The sequence below is a fragment of the Cannabis sativa genome, chromosome 9, assembly GCF_029168945.1.
Source record: "Cannabis sativa cultivar Pink pepper isolate KNU-18-1 chromosome 9, ASM2916894v1, whole genome shotgun sequence".
NCBI classification, from domain to species: Eukaryota; Viridiplantae; Streptophyta; class Magnoliopsida; order Rosales; family Cannabaceae; genus Cannabis; species Cannabis sativa.
In genome coordinates this window covers 3,829,654-3,846,515 of record NC_083609.1, presented here as the reverse complement: position 1 = coordinate 3,846,515, position 16,862 = coordinate 3,829,654, and the positions used below count along the sequence as shown (strand labels likewise).

At 31.4% G+C, this 16,862-nt stretch overlaps 3 protein-coding genes across 5 annotated transcripts; all 3 read right to left on the bottom strand.

The window, feature by feature from the left end:
• Positions 1-1,290: 1,290 nt before the first annotated feature.
• LOC115723412 (dihydrolipoyl dehydrogenase, mitochondrial) lies at positions 1,291-3,747 on the bottom strand. The gene is made up of 2 exons (XM_030652895.2): positions 3,175-3,747; positions 1,291-2,799 (listed from the first exon to the last, which is right to left on the bottom strand). Exons 1-2 carry the CDS (start codon positions 3,454-3,456, stop codon positions 1,549-1,551), a joined length of 1,533 nt encoding a protein of 510 aa, XP_030508755.2. The 5' UTR covers positions 3,457-3,747; the 3' UTR covers positions 1,291-1,548.
• Positions 3,748-3,967: 220 nt separating this feature from the next.
• Positions 3,968-6,431, bottom strand: LOC115723420 (probable protein phosphatase 2C 2). Its single transcript, XM_030652906.2, has 2 exons — positions 6,066-6,431; positions 3,968-5,368 (listed from the first exon to the last, which is right to left on the bottom strand). The coding sequence occupies exons 1-2, from the start codon at positions 6,228-6,230 to the stop codon at positions 4,370-4,372; spliced, it is 1,164 nt and encodes a 387-aa protein (XP_030508766.1). The 5' UTR covers positions 6,231-6,431; the 3' UTR covers positions 3,968-4,369.
• A 5,674-nt stretch (positions 6,432-12,105) lies between these two features.
• Positions 12,106-16,495, bottom strand: LOC115723408 (hydroxyproline O-galactosyltransferase GALT3). Of its 3 annotated transcripts, none has more exons than XM_061104509.1 (8): positions 16,112-16,495; positions 14,815-15,807; positions 14,345-14,580; positions 13,931-14,209; positions 13,692-13,820; positions 13,375-13,551; positions 13,163-13,270; positions 12,106-12,555 (listed from the first exon to the last, which is right to left on the bottom strand). In XM_061104509.1, the coding sequence occupies exons 2-8, from the start codon at positions 15,629-15,631 to the stop codon at positions 12,349-12,351; spliced, it is 1,953 nt and encodes a 650-aa protein (XP_060960492.1). In that variant the 5' UTR covers positions 15,632-15,807; positions 16,112-16,495; the 3' UTR covers positions 12,106-12,348. The 3 variants fall into 3 exon arrangements, with proteins under 3 accessions (XP_060960492.1, XP_030508746.2, XP_060960493.1); XM_030652886.2 differs by having other exon boundaries at positions 14,815-15,804; XM_061104510.1 differs by having other exon boundaries at positions 14,815-15,707.
• Positions 16,496-16,862: the final 367 nt, after the last annotated feature.

Sequence of the window (16,862 nt, the reverse complement as noted above, 5' to 3'; positions counted from 1 at the left end):
AATATATTGACCAATACAGAATTATTATAAGAAAAATCAATTGTAATGTATATATATAGTACAAAATAATAATTGGTCAAAACATATAAATTCTTTCATAAACATAAATTTAATCATTTATAATTTAGACGTTTTATAAAAATATTGTAAAAAATATGAGTGAATGAAAAGTTACATAATGTATGAATTATTCAGCGAGATTATATGTGTATTTAAGAGATTATCATTAACTAAATAAATATAAAACTAAATATGTATTCATAATACTTTTATTATTACAAAACGACGAAAAAATAAAATTATTTATATATAAAAAAAACCCAAGCAAAAACATGTGACATCTTCTTCTTTTTTTTTTTTTTTACTTTGTATATTTTCTTTCTTTTTTTTTTTAATAAAATTTTGAATTTTTTCTAATTTTTGGTAAGTTATGCTTTTAATCTCTATATCATAATTAATAGATAAAAAACTTCTCTTAAAAATTGATAACTTATAAACATCTTCATCTACAATACATAATATTAACACTAATAAAAAATAAAATCATAAATATAACTTATAAAAATATTAATCATCAACAAAATCTTTATGTAATATAGATAGGTTGATTTTTTTAATCTTCACATATTCTATACTTTTCTATTAACTCATAATATACAATTCAATATATAATAATAAATTCATAATTTTTAACTATCATAAAGTTATGTATAATAGTTTTAAAATATAAAAATTATAATTAATTTATTTAGTAAGATATAATGCATGTATACACATTTTTTTTTAGCTCTAACTATATATATACACTTAAAAATAATTGAGTTTTTATTAATCTGATTATTTAAATAATTTTAAAAGTTAATAAATTTAGAGTACAATTCTTATTTTTTTTTAAAAAATAGAGACGGCAAAATGCTTATTTATTTTATACACATTGCATTGATATTACTAAAACACACTAGGATTTAATGTGCCAAATCAGTTTTATATTAACCATATAAGATGAAAAGTAAGAGAAAGATCACAACTCAGTATCGAGAATATTTAACATCAGTAATAGTTTAGAGAATTTTTTTTTAAATCAGGAGAAAAAAAAATACTTACTAATTTAAATTGTACAAGCTGTAAAATTAATCATGAATTTCAATCATAAAATATATAAACTTCACTATAAAATATAAAATTATTTTAATATATATAATTTTCAATTATTATTAAAACCGCGCGAAGCGCGGTACCATTCCCTAGTAACAAATAAGATAATTGCGGTTCCTACCAAACACAGACCAATTAGTAGAGCTCAACATACTATTCACTTATGTTGTTATTAACACTCGGATAAGAAACAGCATACAAAGTTATTTCATCATCTTGGCCCAAGAGGAAGTTAACAAAACAAATTTGTATTCAAGTACTTGAACTTGATATGGCAGCTATAATAATAACAGGAGAAAGAAGCATGAAAGATGTGGAAAATCTTGGCAAGTCATTTCCAAAATTCCAAAACAAAAATCACAAGAATAAAAAAGTAATTTCTTTCTCTAAGATCTACATGTGAATGGGTTTGTCATAGGTAGCCATGGCAGCTTCCTTCAATGCCTCGCTCATCGTTGGATGAGCATGGCAAACACGAGCAATGTCTTCACTAGATGCATCGTACTGCAACGCTATTGCTGCTTCATGAATGAGCTCTCCAGCATTTGGGGACATTATGTGAACTCCCAAAATCTTGTCAGTTTCCTTCTCAGCCAAAACCTTTACAAGTCCTTCAGCATCATCAATTGCTTTGGCCCTGCTGTTAGCTAGCAAAGGGAATTTTCCAACACGGTATTCAATACCAAGTGCCTTCACCTGCTCCTCGGTCTTTCCCACTGATGCAACCTCAGGGTGAGTGTAGACAACACCAGGAACCTTGTCGTAGTCCACATGACCGACCTTACCAGCAATGAACTCTACACAAGCAACTCCATCTTCCTCTGCCTTGTGCGCTAACATTGGCCCCGGAATGACATCCCCAATAGCAAAAACACCAGGCACATTCGTTGCAAATCGCTCGTTGACTAGAATTCTCCCTCCCTTGTCAGTTTCAACTCCAATCTTCTCCAGACCAAGTCCAGACGTGAATGGGGTTCTACCAGCCGATACAAGAACAACATCGGCATCAAGAGTGGTCTGATCACCACCAGCTGCTGGTTCGAGTGTCAGTTTCACACCACCACTAGAAGTGTCAACTCCAACAACCTTAGTATTAAGCTTAAATTTCATCCCTTGCTTTTCAAGTGAGCGTTGAAATTGTTTGCGAATTTCTCCATCCATGGAGGGGACAATTTCCGAGGCAAACTCAACAACAGTTATCTCAGAGCCAAGTCGGCCCCATACAGAACCCATTTCCAGGCCAATGTATCCAGCTCCAATGACAACAAGTTTCTTAGGGATCTCTTTCAAAGCCAAAGCACCAGTCGATGAAACAATTCTCTCCTCATCAATAGTAATACCAGGTAAAGACTTTACATCAGAACCAGTAGCAACAATAATATTCTTTCCTTTGACAATGGTATTCCCACCATCTATGGTGTCCACAGAAACCTCCGACGTCGAAATCAATTTACCATACCCCTTGACATAGGTCACCTTATTCTTCTTGAATAAGCCTTCAATACCTCGGGTAAGGTTCGAAACAGCTTTATCCTTCTGACCCATCATGGCAGGTAAATCAACTTCAACAGATGCAAACTTCACTCCATGATTGGCAAAAGAATGCATAGCTTCATGGTACATATGGGAGGAATGAAGAAGTGCCTAAACTACGAAAAGAAACAACAAGTTAGAAAAATTAATTTCCTTTCACTCACAACTCAAATCAATGCTAAAACAAACAAAAAAATACATCTACTAATGAACTATAAGCTCTCTTTTTTTAACCCTTTTTCACTCAATTTCGTTTCATGCAGCATTATGATATTAAACTGAACCATTTCCATTCCAGAAATCACCATTAAAATTCAATCTTACATAAAACTCAAAATTTTTATTTTCATTTTTGCGTTCATTCAATTCAAAACTCCACAATCATCTTCCAAAACTAAATTAACAGATCTGAGCAAAAGTTTCAAACCCAATCAAACTAAGATAAATCAGCAAAAACAAATAGAGAGAGCGAAAGAAAGCAAATACCTTTGAAGGTATGCAGCCAACATTAAGGCAAGTACCACCGAGAGTCCCACGTTTCTCGATACAGGTGGTCTTAAGTCCAAGCTGAGCGGCCTTGATTGCGGCCACGTAGCCGCCAGGACCACCGCCGATGACCACTACATCGCTCTCATCAGATCCCGATGAGGCAAAACCCCTGGAAAATGAGGTAAGAGAAAGCGAGTACCTGAGAGCTTCGGAGGTCTGGTTCGAGAAGTTTCTAGAAAGAAGGTAACCCTTTCTTCTCGCCAAGCTAGCCAAAGCCATTTTCTTCTCCAAAAAGATTGTTCGATCAAGTTCTTCCTTTGATTTTTTTTCTCAGGCTATTGTCTAATAAAAAAGGCTTTTTTATTTCAAAACCAGGGTTGGTGCTTTCCCTTTTTTTCTATAATGGGAAATCTGGTGTACTCTGGTACAGGGTATTTATATAGTCTTCCACTAAGCTATTACAACGTGGACAATTGACTTTTGTTAGATATGATCACAGCCGTCGAATGAGAACGGGAATATTTTCCTTTAGGTTTATATGTTTAAAATGAAGTTTGTATATGAAATTCTGAAACATTAAGCAGAAGATTACAGAAAAAACAAAAATAAACAGATATTTTTTTGTTATTATTATTATTATCAAAATCCAAGAAATTGCAGCCTTACACACATTACCATCCCTTGTTTGGTGTTAGAGCATTTGTACACAAGATAAGGAAGATAAGGTGTTATGGTCTCTAGCCAGAAGAGTCCAATCCATAAAAAAATGAAACTGTAAAGACCAATGAAATTTAATAACAATGGAAATTTGATCATATTAATACCAACAACACTGAAGTAGTTTTAATACAATTATCAGCAATGGTGAAGACCAAGATCAATGTCAAGGCCAAGAATCCAATTTACTAATGAAAAATAAGAATAATAATGATACTAAGTTTCCAACAAGTTAACATACTCTCTCTCGATAGCCTAAATTTATACCCAACATTCTTTAAAGATTGGACAAGCCTAGATTTTTTATTCTACTCTCTACTCAAAACTGATGGCTGTTTTTTCTTATGTCATCTGAAACAGCCACAAACAGACAGATATAATTCCCTGTAGAAAGAATATCTGTAATAACAAAAATATGTATTCACACACATTCAATTGCCTTCTATTTTTTTTTTCATTATTATTAGATTGACACTTAATTGCCTTCGAGTAGGCTTTTCAACCTTCTTCGGGCGTCTTCAGAAAGATTGCACGGTCTAAACCTTGATCGTCGAGGAGCTGGCTCGTATACTCGAGATGGGGATGAAAAGCAGATGACTATTGCAGTTAGATTATCTGATGTGTTTAGTTGTAATGCTTCATTGACAAGGTCCCTAGCACACTGCTTTGGGTCATCGTGTCTCCTCAGTCCACGACGGACGAGACTGACTGCGTATTGGCTTGACATAACGTCCCAGATTCCATCACAGCCAATGATCAAAAATTCGTCATCTTCTGTTAACACAACCTGTTGAACATCAGGCTCTGCAATGAGTGGTGTTGCTGAACCGAGTGGGAATTTCAGGTCCCAGTCCCCTAAAGCTCGTGTGACTGATAAGTAACCATTGAGATAACCATCATCAATATAACCACCCAACTCTTCAACTCGCTTACGTTCTGGCGAGAAAGAAGGCTTATGATCTTGAGACATCTCAACTGCCACTCCATTTCTACAAAGTACTGCTCGGCAGTCACCTGCATTGGCAACTAGCAAGTGGGATCCAAGCAGTAGGGCAGTCAATGCTGTGGTTCCGCACGAACTGTTAACACTAGTTTCTTCGGCTAACGCAAGGTCTGCGAGCAAAAATGCTTTCCTGTGAGAATTTTCCAACTCGTTTAAGAAAACTTCATCGATGTCTGTCGTTTGTGGCAACTCGGAATCTTCAAAAAATAACCTCATAGCATTCCTCTTGATGTATGCAGCTGCTTCGGGACCCCCATGCCCATCAAACACAGCATAAAAAGCACTTGGCATTGGACAACGAAATTGAGATCCAAGGTGGCCAGATAGATCATCAATGCAGATGTGTTCATCATCCATGGAATCTCTTGGTCCAATATCAGCATGACTACCTGAACGAATGTTTGGAACAAACTTGACTATAGAAGAAGTCTCAACAATATCACCTTGAATAGTTTCCGAACAATTAGCAACCTAATGAAACAGCCCAAAGTAATCAGAATTCGTCTACAGATTTATAAACAAATAAACAAACAAACCAAACTACAATAGTATAGCAAGGAATCAAATTTTGGTATGGAATAGCTCCTATTTATTATTGAAGAACACTTTCCCCCCTCTCAAGACCCTCTAATCTATTACAAAAAATTATCAAACATAGAAAAATCATCCACGACTTCCATCCATGTATAGAAACACCAACAAAAGGAACTATACATTAAGAAAAAAATTCAAAATCAAACAATAGATCAAAAAAAATCAAAAACCTACAAAGTATCCTTAACATAAACCTAGCACCATTTAAGACCAATTTCCTCAATCTGATCGTAAAAATCATAGGTAAAGGATCCAATCGGAAAGCGTGTACAGCTCATAACAATTAAAATCCCACCAATAAATCGGACTATAATTCAAAAGTAAACGAAAACTTTTATTTTTATTCCCGTTAACGAATAGTAAACCATCATCACCGCCTAAAGAAAATCAAACCTCAACACTGAAATCTAATTCTAAGCAACACCAAACTGAATTTTTCCAAAAAAAAAAAAAAATCTACGAACTCTGAACAACAAAATCTCACCAAAACAAAACACATCCAAACCAAAAAAAAAAATAACAGAATCTAGAGAGATGGAGAGAACAACAAAAAAAAAACAAAACAAAGACGTACCGATTCCAAGGTGACGATTTCGGAAGCCGGTGGCGGAGGCGAAGAAGACAATTCAACGAGTTCTTGCGCAGGAACACGAAGATGGTACTTATCGAGCACCGGGATACTGCTGCTCTGAGGGCATATGATCTCCGCCTGGACCACCATCTTTTGCCTCACGATCATCTCCAAACTCGCAAAGAATCAAAATTAGGGTTTCTCAGATTCAAACAAGGGGAAAACCAAATATTAGGGTTTTCTTTAGTTTTTTTGTGTTCTTTCTTTTGGGTTTTTTTTTTTTTTTTCTCTGGTTGGGTTCGCTTGTGAATCTAACGGGAAATAATATATCGCACGATTTTTTAATTAATGCGCGAAATTGGAAAGGCCAAGTTATTATATATGAGTTCGGAAACTGGAAATTTTGGTGTGTCGCGTGGTGATTACCGACTGTAACAGGTCACACCGTTTTAAAATTACCGCCACGTGTCAGTGGAGCGTGTTCTGTTTTTTGAGTTAGCTAGCGTGTCAGGCACGTGACCCTCTTAACAGCAAAGCAAGCAAGCAAGCCAGGAGGGGGAGGACAAATTAAACGTGAAATTACGAAAATACCCTTGACTGCTTTTGTGTTGGTTAATGGCTGCTGCTAGAGATTACTAGGTGTTTGATGAAAGTTCTAAGTTATTTTTTGAGAAATGCAAAAGGAACAAATTCTATCACTTTTTCATGTGTTAATATTACTATTAGTTTAACTAAGTATCTATCGAGTCCCATATAATTTAATATAATAATTTTTAAAGAGTATCATTAACCAATCGCAATGCAACATGTTGAGAAAGTACTAAGCACTACTGATACTTAATAACAATGGTCTTATGTTTTTTTGTGTTGGATTGCTTGTTGGATACGGAAGTTATGGGGTTTAAAAAGAGAACCGACATATGGGAATAGTCAGCTGAGCTTTGTGCTTCAGCTTGACGCGTATGATTATTTTACAAGTAACAACAACCAAAAGAATAAAAAGGTTTAATATGTGATTGGGATTATTTAAACACAAATAGTTATGTCTTTTTTTTTTTAAAAAAAAAATAATGATTAAAAGGATTTAATTAAGCCAATGATATTTCATATTCAACTATGGTAGAATTAGAAGCAATTGCATCCCCCTTTCCAACCATTTTCTTTAATTCTTAAAAAAAGTGGTAATTGACCTTATCCGTGAATTTAAGCTATATTAATTTCTAAAAAATTATAGAGTAATTTTATAGTACACGTTTTTAAAATAGTGTTATGTTCTTTATCTGTTTTACAATTTAGTTTTAATTTTTTTTCACTAGTATTTAATTTGTATTTATTTAAAATTATCAGTATATTTTTCAAAAATTTAAAATAGTTTTACAGTATTGGAAGATATTTCTGGCCCATTTTACTAATCGAGTAAAATTGATGTGGATGAAAATTTAGGGGATACAATTTTATACATATTAAAATTAAAATTTAAAGGTGTGATTTAGTACATAAAAATTTAAAGAGTAAAATTTAGTAAATAAACAATTATCAAGTTAGTAAAATTGAAGAGAATTTAACAAAACTTCAAGTCTAATAATTTTCTTAGTTCAGAATAAATTTTTAAAAGTTTAAAATGTTTGAAAGACAATAAAAAATTAATTAATTTATATATATATATGACTTTTTAATAGTGGTAGTTGTCGCACTTTATTATTACTGTTATAATGAAGAGATTCCACTCTCTATTAAGTATTTGTAATGAGTTTTATGAGATTGGAGAACTATTAATATAATTAAGATTATTAATATATTATGAGATATCAATGTATACAGATATGTTAGAATGTTAAACTAAACTAAAGAAATAAATAAATAAATCATGTTTTAATTGTTGTATAACTTGTTAAACTAACCAATAATAAAAAAAATGAAGTAATTTAATAGGGGGTGTCAATTTCATTGAAAAACCAAATAAAAATAATAAAATGAAAGAAAAAGAAAAAAAGCATCTTTGGGATTGGTTAGTTGGTATTGCCAAGTCGTTATTGCACTGTAATTGGTTAATTTAATTAGTTATCTTGTGTTGGATTTTTCTACTAATTATGGTTTATATAATGTAATTACTATTTATTTTATCTGTAACTTAAAGCCAAAAACACAAATCAAACCAACTTTTACTTTAACATCTCTTCTCATACCTAAGCCAAAAAGTTAAAAAAAATAAATAAATAAATAAAGAAAGAAGCTTTTCTCTCAAGTTTATCTACTATTTTATTTTTAAGTAATTATTATTATATATTTTTTTTTTTCATTTTTATTTTTAATAATGTCCAATATTTGCATCAAGATGATGTATTTGGTTAACACTTTGAGTCTGGCATTTTAATTAATTAATTAATTATAAAGAAAGTGGAGACTTTTTTGTGGCCATTTATGAAGGTAGATAAAGATGGTGGTTGGTGACTTGGATTATTTCACATGTTAAAATAAGGTACAACATTTTCTTTTTTTACTATTATTTTTTTCTCAAAGAAAAACCTCATGCATTTAACACGATTTTAGATTAAGGGTCGAGTTTTCAAACTGAAAATTAATTCTATTGACAATTTTAACAAACATATTATCAGCAAAAAAACATATAAGCAAAACAAAATGTGGGTGTCAATTTATTTTTTATTATTCTTAAGAAATTTTGGCATAAATTTCTTTGAATTTTCAATTAGTGGTGCTTAATTAAAAGGTGGTTTCTTAATTATATTTTATAAAAAATATTATATTAAATTATATGAGACTCGATGCTTAATTACATCAATAATAATATGATACCGTAGAAGGTGTTAGACAGTTTCTCTTTAGCATTTCTCCAAAGAATAATAGTTTAAGGTGTGGAATTTTTAAATTTTGTAAAGGAAAAAGAAAATTGTAAGGGAAACTTAGTATAAAAAGTGATCACTTAAGAAATTATTTTGAAAAAAAAAATGAGGATTGATCATTTTTTCAGGGTGAGTAATTGCACTCATTAAGGTGTAAGTTGGCCTTTAATTACACTTAATAATATTAGAGTATCATGTACATTGGATGCAAGTAACTAAAAATCAATACTATCATCCAAGTAACCAAAATATATATCCTCGATATTTCTAAATTTTTAGGACCCTAATTTTTTTAAGTCGCATATCTTTTTTCTATTTAAATATATAATATGTCTTTTATATATCTATGAAAATTCAATATGTAATGATATTAGTGTAGTGAATGAAGAAAATTGTTGTCTCTCACAAAATTATCCATGTGTAGTGAAATATTAGTATGTTTAATATCAATAGATTAATAATTTTAAATTTTCTAAAAATTTATTTTCGTATTAATATTTTTTTATTGGGTATGAATGTCAAATATTATCATATATATATATATATAATGGTATAATGAAGACAAAATTATAATATTTAAATAAGATTTTTATTATTAAATTGTATGTATTTATTATAATTGTTCAAATTTATTGATAATCAATAAGTTTTATCACTAATTTTTATATTTCTTGACAAATATACGTGATATTTGTAAAATCTTCTTAAATTTCTGTCCATATCGAAAATATCTTAATGAATTTATGGTACCGATATTCCCATCGATATAGGTCTATTTCGTTTTTTTGGCCTTCCAATTTTTTTTTAAAAAATAAAAATAAATGTATATTCATTTTTACATCTATCTGCCCCATTAAGTTTTTTTTTTTTTAGCTATTGATTGGATGCATATTTTATATGCACTTATTATTATTCTTTACTCAAATTTATTTTGATTGAATTGACAAATAGGGAAAAATGAAAGGTCATTTATGCTATTTTTTTTATATTAAAAAAAAAAAGTAGGTGAGATTTCCAGATGGGTAATATGGGTGAGATTTTTATTATATTTTATTACAATATTTTTGATGAGTGGTTGCAATTGCAAATGCAATAGTACACTATAGTATATTATATTATTATTATTGGTACCAGTTATTGAGTCAGTGATAAAAGTTTCTGAAGCAAAAACAATGATAATGGGTAATTATGGTATTTAGTATTTTTGTGATGTTTAATAGTAATTTAATATTAAGGCTCACATATTTTATTTAATAAAGATTATAGAAAATTATTAATTAATTATAAAGTGTCACTTTATAGTGGTGCTAGGCAATTTAAGAGTATTGCTATAAGCTACTAAGGCGTCTAGTACTACTATGAGATGACGTTTTATATTTGGTTAGCGGTTCTCTATAATTTTTATTAAATTAAAATAAGTGGGACTCGATATTACATTACACTAATATCAATATTACATTTTATAAGAGTCTTAAATACTATAAGTGTCCTTTAACATTTTTCGGTATCTTAGGTGGCATTTGGTTGGGAGGAATAAAAACATAAAAAATAAGAATAGGAATAGGAATGGAATAAATTTTAAAATGTATAAAAAAAAATTAATAAAAAAATTATTAAATTTTTTCTCATCATGCAACGGAATAGTCTTTCCTTTTATTTTATGGAATAGTCATTCCACTAAAATAGTGAAAAAGTCACTCCTCATCACACATTCCACATTCCAATATTTTAATATGCAATCAAATAAAAATTATTTCATTTTTACCATTCTATTTCATTACCTCTAACTAAAAAGGAAAAAGGCCAAAGCCTAATAGGGAGTGGAGAAGGACCACACTAGTTAGTTTTGATGTGTTTAAGATTATTATTATTATTATTAATATCTATGAAGTCTGATATTTGAGGACGCGTATGAACCATAAGAACCATATAAATAATACAAGTGTTTGGTTGTACGTGTCTGGTTTAGAATCACTTGTATATTTGTTTGTTTCTACCACCACACACACATACATTTACACCTAATAATAAATAGGTCTCACTGCTATTTATTCTCTTTTTTATCATTAAAAAATATGTAATGGATTGGCTATTGTATTGGCTCAACTGTATAACACATGATTCTGCATTTTTATTGGTACACATCAACACATGTTGCTTAAAACTAATCACTTGGGAAGATCAAGTTTGAAGATAAGAGCATATGAGGACAAGTTGCAATTAAAGGAGAAAAGAAAAAGAAAGAAAGATGATTGTATTTATTTGGGGCATTCTGTTTTGATGAAATACAAGTTAGGTATTTTCTTATATTCTCACTTTCTAATTGTACATTGAACTCAATGAAGAGTAATGACATATTATCTGCACACACAAATTTATAATGTAAATTTCAACCGATTATCTTTATTTTGAGTTCGATTTATTAAGAGTGATTTATTACACTAGTGTGTTAAATTTATATAATTTATGTGAAGTTAGGTATTTTCTTATATCCTCACTTTCTAATTGTAGATCAGAAACACTTACGATAAATTTATGCTAAAACGCATAAATTTATTACAAGTAAAGAACTGAGATTAAACATCACACAAACCAGAGGGAAGAATGCATAGACAAGAATTCAATGAGCAAACTTAATGAACATTCAATTATTTGCACACACAAATTTATAATGTAAATTTCAACCGATTATCTTTATTTTGAGTTCAATTAATTAAGAGTGATTTACTATATTAGTGTGTTAAATATATATAATTTATGTGCATATATTATTATTCTTTGTATGAATAGTAAAAGGTAAATAGCGACATACTTAAAATTTTAAGTTTATAAATGACATAAATTTAATATTTATTTTTAGCGACATAAGTACCCAATATTTATAAAACTGTAATTTTCTTCCAATTTCATTAGTACAGACTCTGTTTTGAATTTGATAAAAAAAAACATTTAAAAATAAGTGATACTATATGTTTCTATCTAAACTCAACAATCTAAAATTTAGACCTTATATGTGCTCTATTTAAGACAATAACAAAATATGTATTAATGAAATTAAAAAAAAATTACAGTTTTACATACTTATGCCACTAAAAATAAACATTAAGTTTATGTCACCTACAAACTTAAAACTTTAAGTACTTATGTCACTATTAATTATTATTGGGATTTGAAAACATATGGGATCGACAATATAAGTATCATTTTTTTTTTGTTAAAATAAAATGTTCTAAAAAGAAGAAGAAGAAAGAAAACATAAATCTACACAAATGTGTGGAAAGAATGAAGGAAATAGGTGAAGCATGAAAACTTCAACCTCATCAAGTAATAGAAGAATATCTGTACAATTCCAATCCCATTCAAAGAAAAAGTTAGTCCCCCAAAAAGATCATTATCATCATTATGGGGAAGCTTTGACAATTTACTCAGTCACAACATATGGGCTTCTGTTCTTTTTGCAGCTTCTCCCAAAGGCACAAGACTAGTCTTGGGCTTTGGTAATGAGCAAGAATATAGTTTGACTCACACCCATCATTGAAAAACCTATCATCATTGATGTAATGCATTTCTTTACCACTATTCCTGAATTGTTCAATCCATATCCCCATTGCAACATCTTCTAGTTTGAAAAGCTGATATACCATAATGAAAAAGATGAGAGGGTGTATAAGAGAAATGGCTGCAATGACACTATTAAAAGATTTAAAATAAATAGGCTTTGTCTCCCTCGAATTACGACTTTAGTAGAGTTTTGATCCCTGAACTTTATTTTGTTGTGAAAATTCTTCCTGAATTATAAAAATCGTTGCGAATACCCCCTTCTAGTTACAATTTGCTCATTTCCTTTAAAAAATTGTTAATTTAGCACTAACGTAATGTTGATCTAACCCAGATAAAAAATCTAAAAAAATATATACATAAATAGCAGTCTAATGATTTATAGAAATATGTACATACATTTTTAGAGCTAATGTTTGTATGTTTAATATCAAGAAACTAGATTTTAAGCAAACTGTATACCTATAACTTATAGTCACATAAGTAAATGACTATAAGTAAATTATTTTAAAAAATGAACAAACTGTAACTGAAGAGAGATATTTGCAACGATTTGTATAGCTCGGGAGGAATTTTCGCAACAAAAAAAATTAGAAGACAAAACTCTACACGGTCATAGTTCTGGAAAAGAAAATCTTATTTATTCAAAGATTTGTTTAACATGATCAGAGTTGAGTTTACCTGGAGGTTTCTGTCATGGTGCCCACGAACGATGAATTTGGCAATGTCTCTGGAGATAACATAACCGGGACCGTGCGCCCATGGAGGGTATAAAGCGTGAGGCCATTCCTGCACAATACAACACTCTTTCATTGCCAATATCGATTTTTCGAATGAAGAAATGAAAGTATCATCCAAATCAAAGAGTAGTATGTAGTAAGATGTTTGTTTACCTCATCACTAATGTACCACTTATTGTCTCTGTCCCTTTGGGGTGATGATTCAAAGGATATGCTACCATATAATAAAGCATCAGATGCCTTTGTCTTAAGGCTTGATAGAACTTCATCAATCCGAATAAAAGCATCGTCGTCTGTTTTCATAATATATTTAGCAGGGATGATTTTTCCCTGCAAATTATCAATGAAAAGATGGTTCTTAAAGCTGATAGATGTATTTTTGTTACTTGCATTTAAGAACATAGATCTAGGGAATCAAACTACCAAGGAGAAAATTGATTTCGGTTTTGATATTCAAAGTGTCAACATACCCCCATGATGCAAATTGCAATCGTTTTCAAACTGATTAAACTATAATAATCAACAAATGGCATCAGTTGGATATCTCCATAAGCTTGAGCTTCTCTCCACAGCTCATAATTGACTTGTTTGTTCTTGTGCTGCAGACATAAGACCGATCGATGATTACTTAACACCTTTAAGTGAGCATAATGCCTATTATGAAAGATTTTGTTCAATAAATCAGTAGATTTTACATTAGATCACTTACAAGGCCAATGAAAAAACGGACAGCTACTTCCCCAGAACGTACAGCATCGTATTGCATCCAAGACCTCCTCAGTGCCATTCGACGCTCAAAGTTATTTCCAGTAGAAAAGACCCCAACCAACATTACAAGTCTTTTCTTTGGGATTGGTGGAGCTTTGAGTTGCTCAACATCAACAACTACATCATGATCTTCGGAAACAGGCAATCCTTTGGCCAATGCAGACAAAAGATTTAAATCGCCAGCCGCTTTGACCTTGTTAACTAACCACGGTTCTAGTTTCTGCATTTTTCAGAAAAAGAAAGCCAAAACATGAAGATTGTCAGTATTCATCTATCAAAATCAAATTAGCTAAAAGAAAAATTAACTCCTCAAGAACAACGATAGCATATTGATATTAGAATACTCGTACCTTACCTCCCTATAAGCAAATGATGTTTCATGCCTTCCATTGACAGTCATGTGGAATCCTTCCATGCCAGCCCATAATGTGGAAGTGAAAGGAACCCCTTCTACAAATGGGAAACTGGCAGTTTCACGGTCGCTTCCCCTAGAAACATTGGCCGGCATGTCACTACTAGGTTGACTTGCATTCGGATTTTGCTCTGATGAGCTTCTGAAAACTTGCTTATTGCAAAGAACAAGTCCATCAACTGTCAAATTTACAAAATTATGTAAGATTATCAGGTCTAAGAGCTTACTCAAACTGTGACTAAAAACAAAAGAAAACAATAATTTGATAACATTGAATGGAACCATAAGTCTTTAGAAGTACTCATAGAGAAAAGTTCAAGTATAAAGCTATCATAGAAGACAATAATGTCAATTCATTAGAGAAAATAAGATGCTAAATAGGGATACAATATCAGATATATATATATATATACCATTTGAGCTGTCAGTTGACTTGTGAGAAGGACATCTTTCCTCTTTGCCCCATCCAAGCTCCTTAGTCCATGTGTTTTGAACTGTAAATGGCTCCTCAGTCATGTTATCTCCAGCCAAGCTAACATTATAATGCAAGATAATTGGAGCATTGGGTTCCCCTGCAAGTTGAGAACCGAGAAGCTGAATTTGAAAGCTTCGGTGAGGGCCATCAGGAATTCCAACCAATGAAATGGAAGAATCCTCAACAAGGCCACAAGGGAGCTCAAGAACCATTTCATCACCTAATGCTGTTTTCTCAAGTTTATTTACAGAGAAAGGACAGTTCTTATCTTCAGACTTGTCAATGTTGCTTAACTGAGAGGCCTTTTCTTCTATTATAGAAACTAATTCTTTCCATGCTACAGATGCTTCTTTGATCCCTTGAGCAGTTTCAGGCAAAGCATCAGACCTAGCTAGTACCGAGCGCAATTGAGCCCAAACAAGCAATGGACTCGAATCTCCTACCGATATATTTTGCAAAACATAAAGCTCATTGAGTCCTTCATGATTGACAAAATGGGGCCTCTTAAATGGTGGTATTACTGGTTTAACTCTTATCTCAGGAAGGATTGGGAGATCACTCTCCTCATAAGGATTTTTCGGTGGATGGTTATTGAAGAAACCATAAGCCGAATCATGATTTTGTGTTGGACTTGTTGGTGGTGGCTTAGTTCCAATGAGACTGTACCGAAAAACCAATACCATAGCAAGAGCTACAATCATCAAACCTCCAGACCACTTCTTCATTTTTGGTAAACTTCTTATAAAAAACACCATAATGATAATTATTCTGTGAATCTCCCAAGTAATAAATTCATGTACAGATGTAGTATAGTTCTTGGAATGTGATCTCCTGCTTTCATCATAATGTTGCAGTTGAAATCATAACCATAAAAGTATCAAGTTTTCAAATTTCACAGCAAAACACAAGTAACTTCAACTTGTCCCATCTGCTTAGGTAAAAGAAAATCACAAATTTGAAGGTGGAGTACATTTAGAATTTTGTAAATGATACATTATTATTCTTAAGAAAATTAATTAACAATGCTAACAACAAAAATTGAATCAAACTAAGAAAAACCATCTAAACCCATTATTGCTAGGCCTATATTTCTTACTTCAACAAAGAAAATAATAAAAGTAATGAACACCCAAATGTCTGAATCTTGAAAATAAGCTACTAAGATAATATATTCCAATAAAAGAAATGTTTTTTATTCTTCATTTGAAATCTGAAAAAGCATAATATATTATTACCTCAAACTCCAAGTATGTTGCCATATGAAAGAACTGATATTCTAAGAATCAAAGTTAGAAAGCAAGAAAAGATGAAATCTTTAGTGCACAAGATCCAGTTCCAGTGAGAGTGAGCTCAAACTCGAGCTGTTGTTGAAGATAGAGATTGGAGGGTAGATGGGTAAGTTAAGTAATATGTAGCTTTCAAAACGGTGGCGTTTGGTGGATCTTTTGATTGTTTTAACATTGTCAGCTATTCGAACTCAGAAAGTTGTCCCAATCCAGACAAAGAAAGAAAGAAAGAAAATAATAGAAAAAGAGGTGACTGAGGCTGCAATCCTCTGCTTCGAGGTAGCCACCATTAAACTGTGGTAATCACCCGCCACCAAGATAATGAATTGTAGAATTAGTATTTAGTAACATGTTTTTCACCCTCAACACTCTTGGGTCTGTCTATTTTTGGGTAAATATCATTTTGGACCCTTTGTTTTACAAAAATTATCAATTTGACCCTATATTTTGTTAAATGACAAAATGGACCCTGTATTTTTTAAAATAGTACAAATAGGACCCTGAATTGATTTTTTGTCAAAATAAAGTTTAATTATAATCCGATCTAAAAGTGCTATGACAAAATTGTTTACATTTTTTGTATCTGTTCGTATTAAGCATTGTCTTCAAGTTGGTTGTATTAAAAAAAGTTGTCAAAAATTAAGCTCAGGGTCCTATTTTTACTATTTTAGAAAATACAGGGTACATTTTGTCATTTAAC

Coding starts and splice junctions, on each gene's coding strand:
- LOC115723420 (XM_030652906.2), bottom strand. CDS start 6,230: ATGATCGTGAGGCAAAAGATGGTGGTCCAGGCGGAGATCATATGCCCT. Junction 5,369..6,065: donor AAATCGTCACCTTGGAATCG/GTACGTCTTTGT, acceptor CTGTTTCATTAG/GTTGCTAATTGTTCGGAAAC.
- LOC115723412 (XM_030652895.2), bottom strand. CDS start 3,456: ATGGCTTTGGCTAGCTTGGCGAGAAGAAAGGGTTACCTTCTTTCTAGA. Junction 2,800..3,174: donor TTGGCTGCATACCTTCAAAG/GTATTTGCTTTC, acceptor TTCGTAGTTTAG/GCACTTCTTCATTCCTCCCA.
- LOC115723408 (XM_061104509.1), bottom strand. CDS start 15,631: ATGGTGTTTTTTATAAGAAGTTTACCAAAAATGAAGAAGTGGTCTGGA. Junction 14,581..14,814: donor GTCAACTGACAGCTCAAATG/GTATATATATAT, acceptor TAAATTTGACAG/TTGATGGACTTGTTCTTTGC. Junction 14,210..14,344: donor CATCATTTGCTTATAGGGAG/GTAAGGTACGAG, acceptor TGAAAAATGCAG/AAACTAGAACCGTGGTTAGT.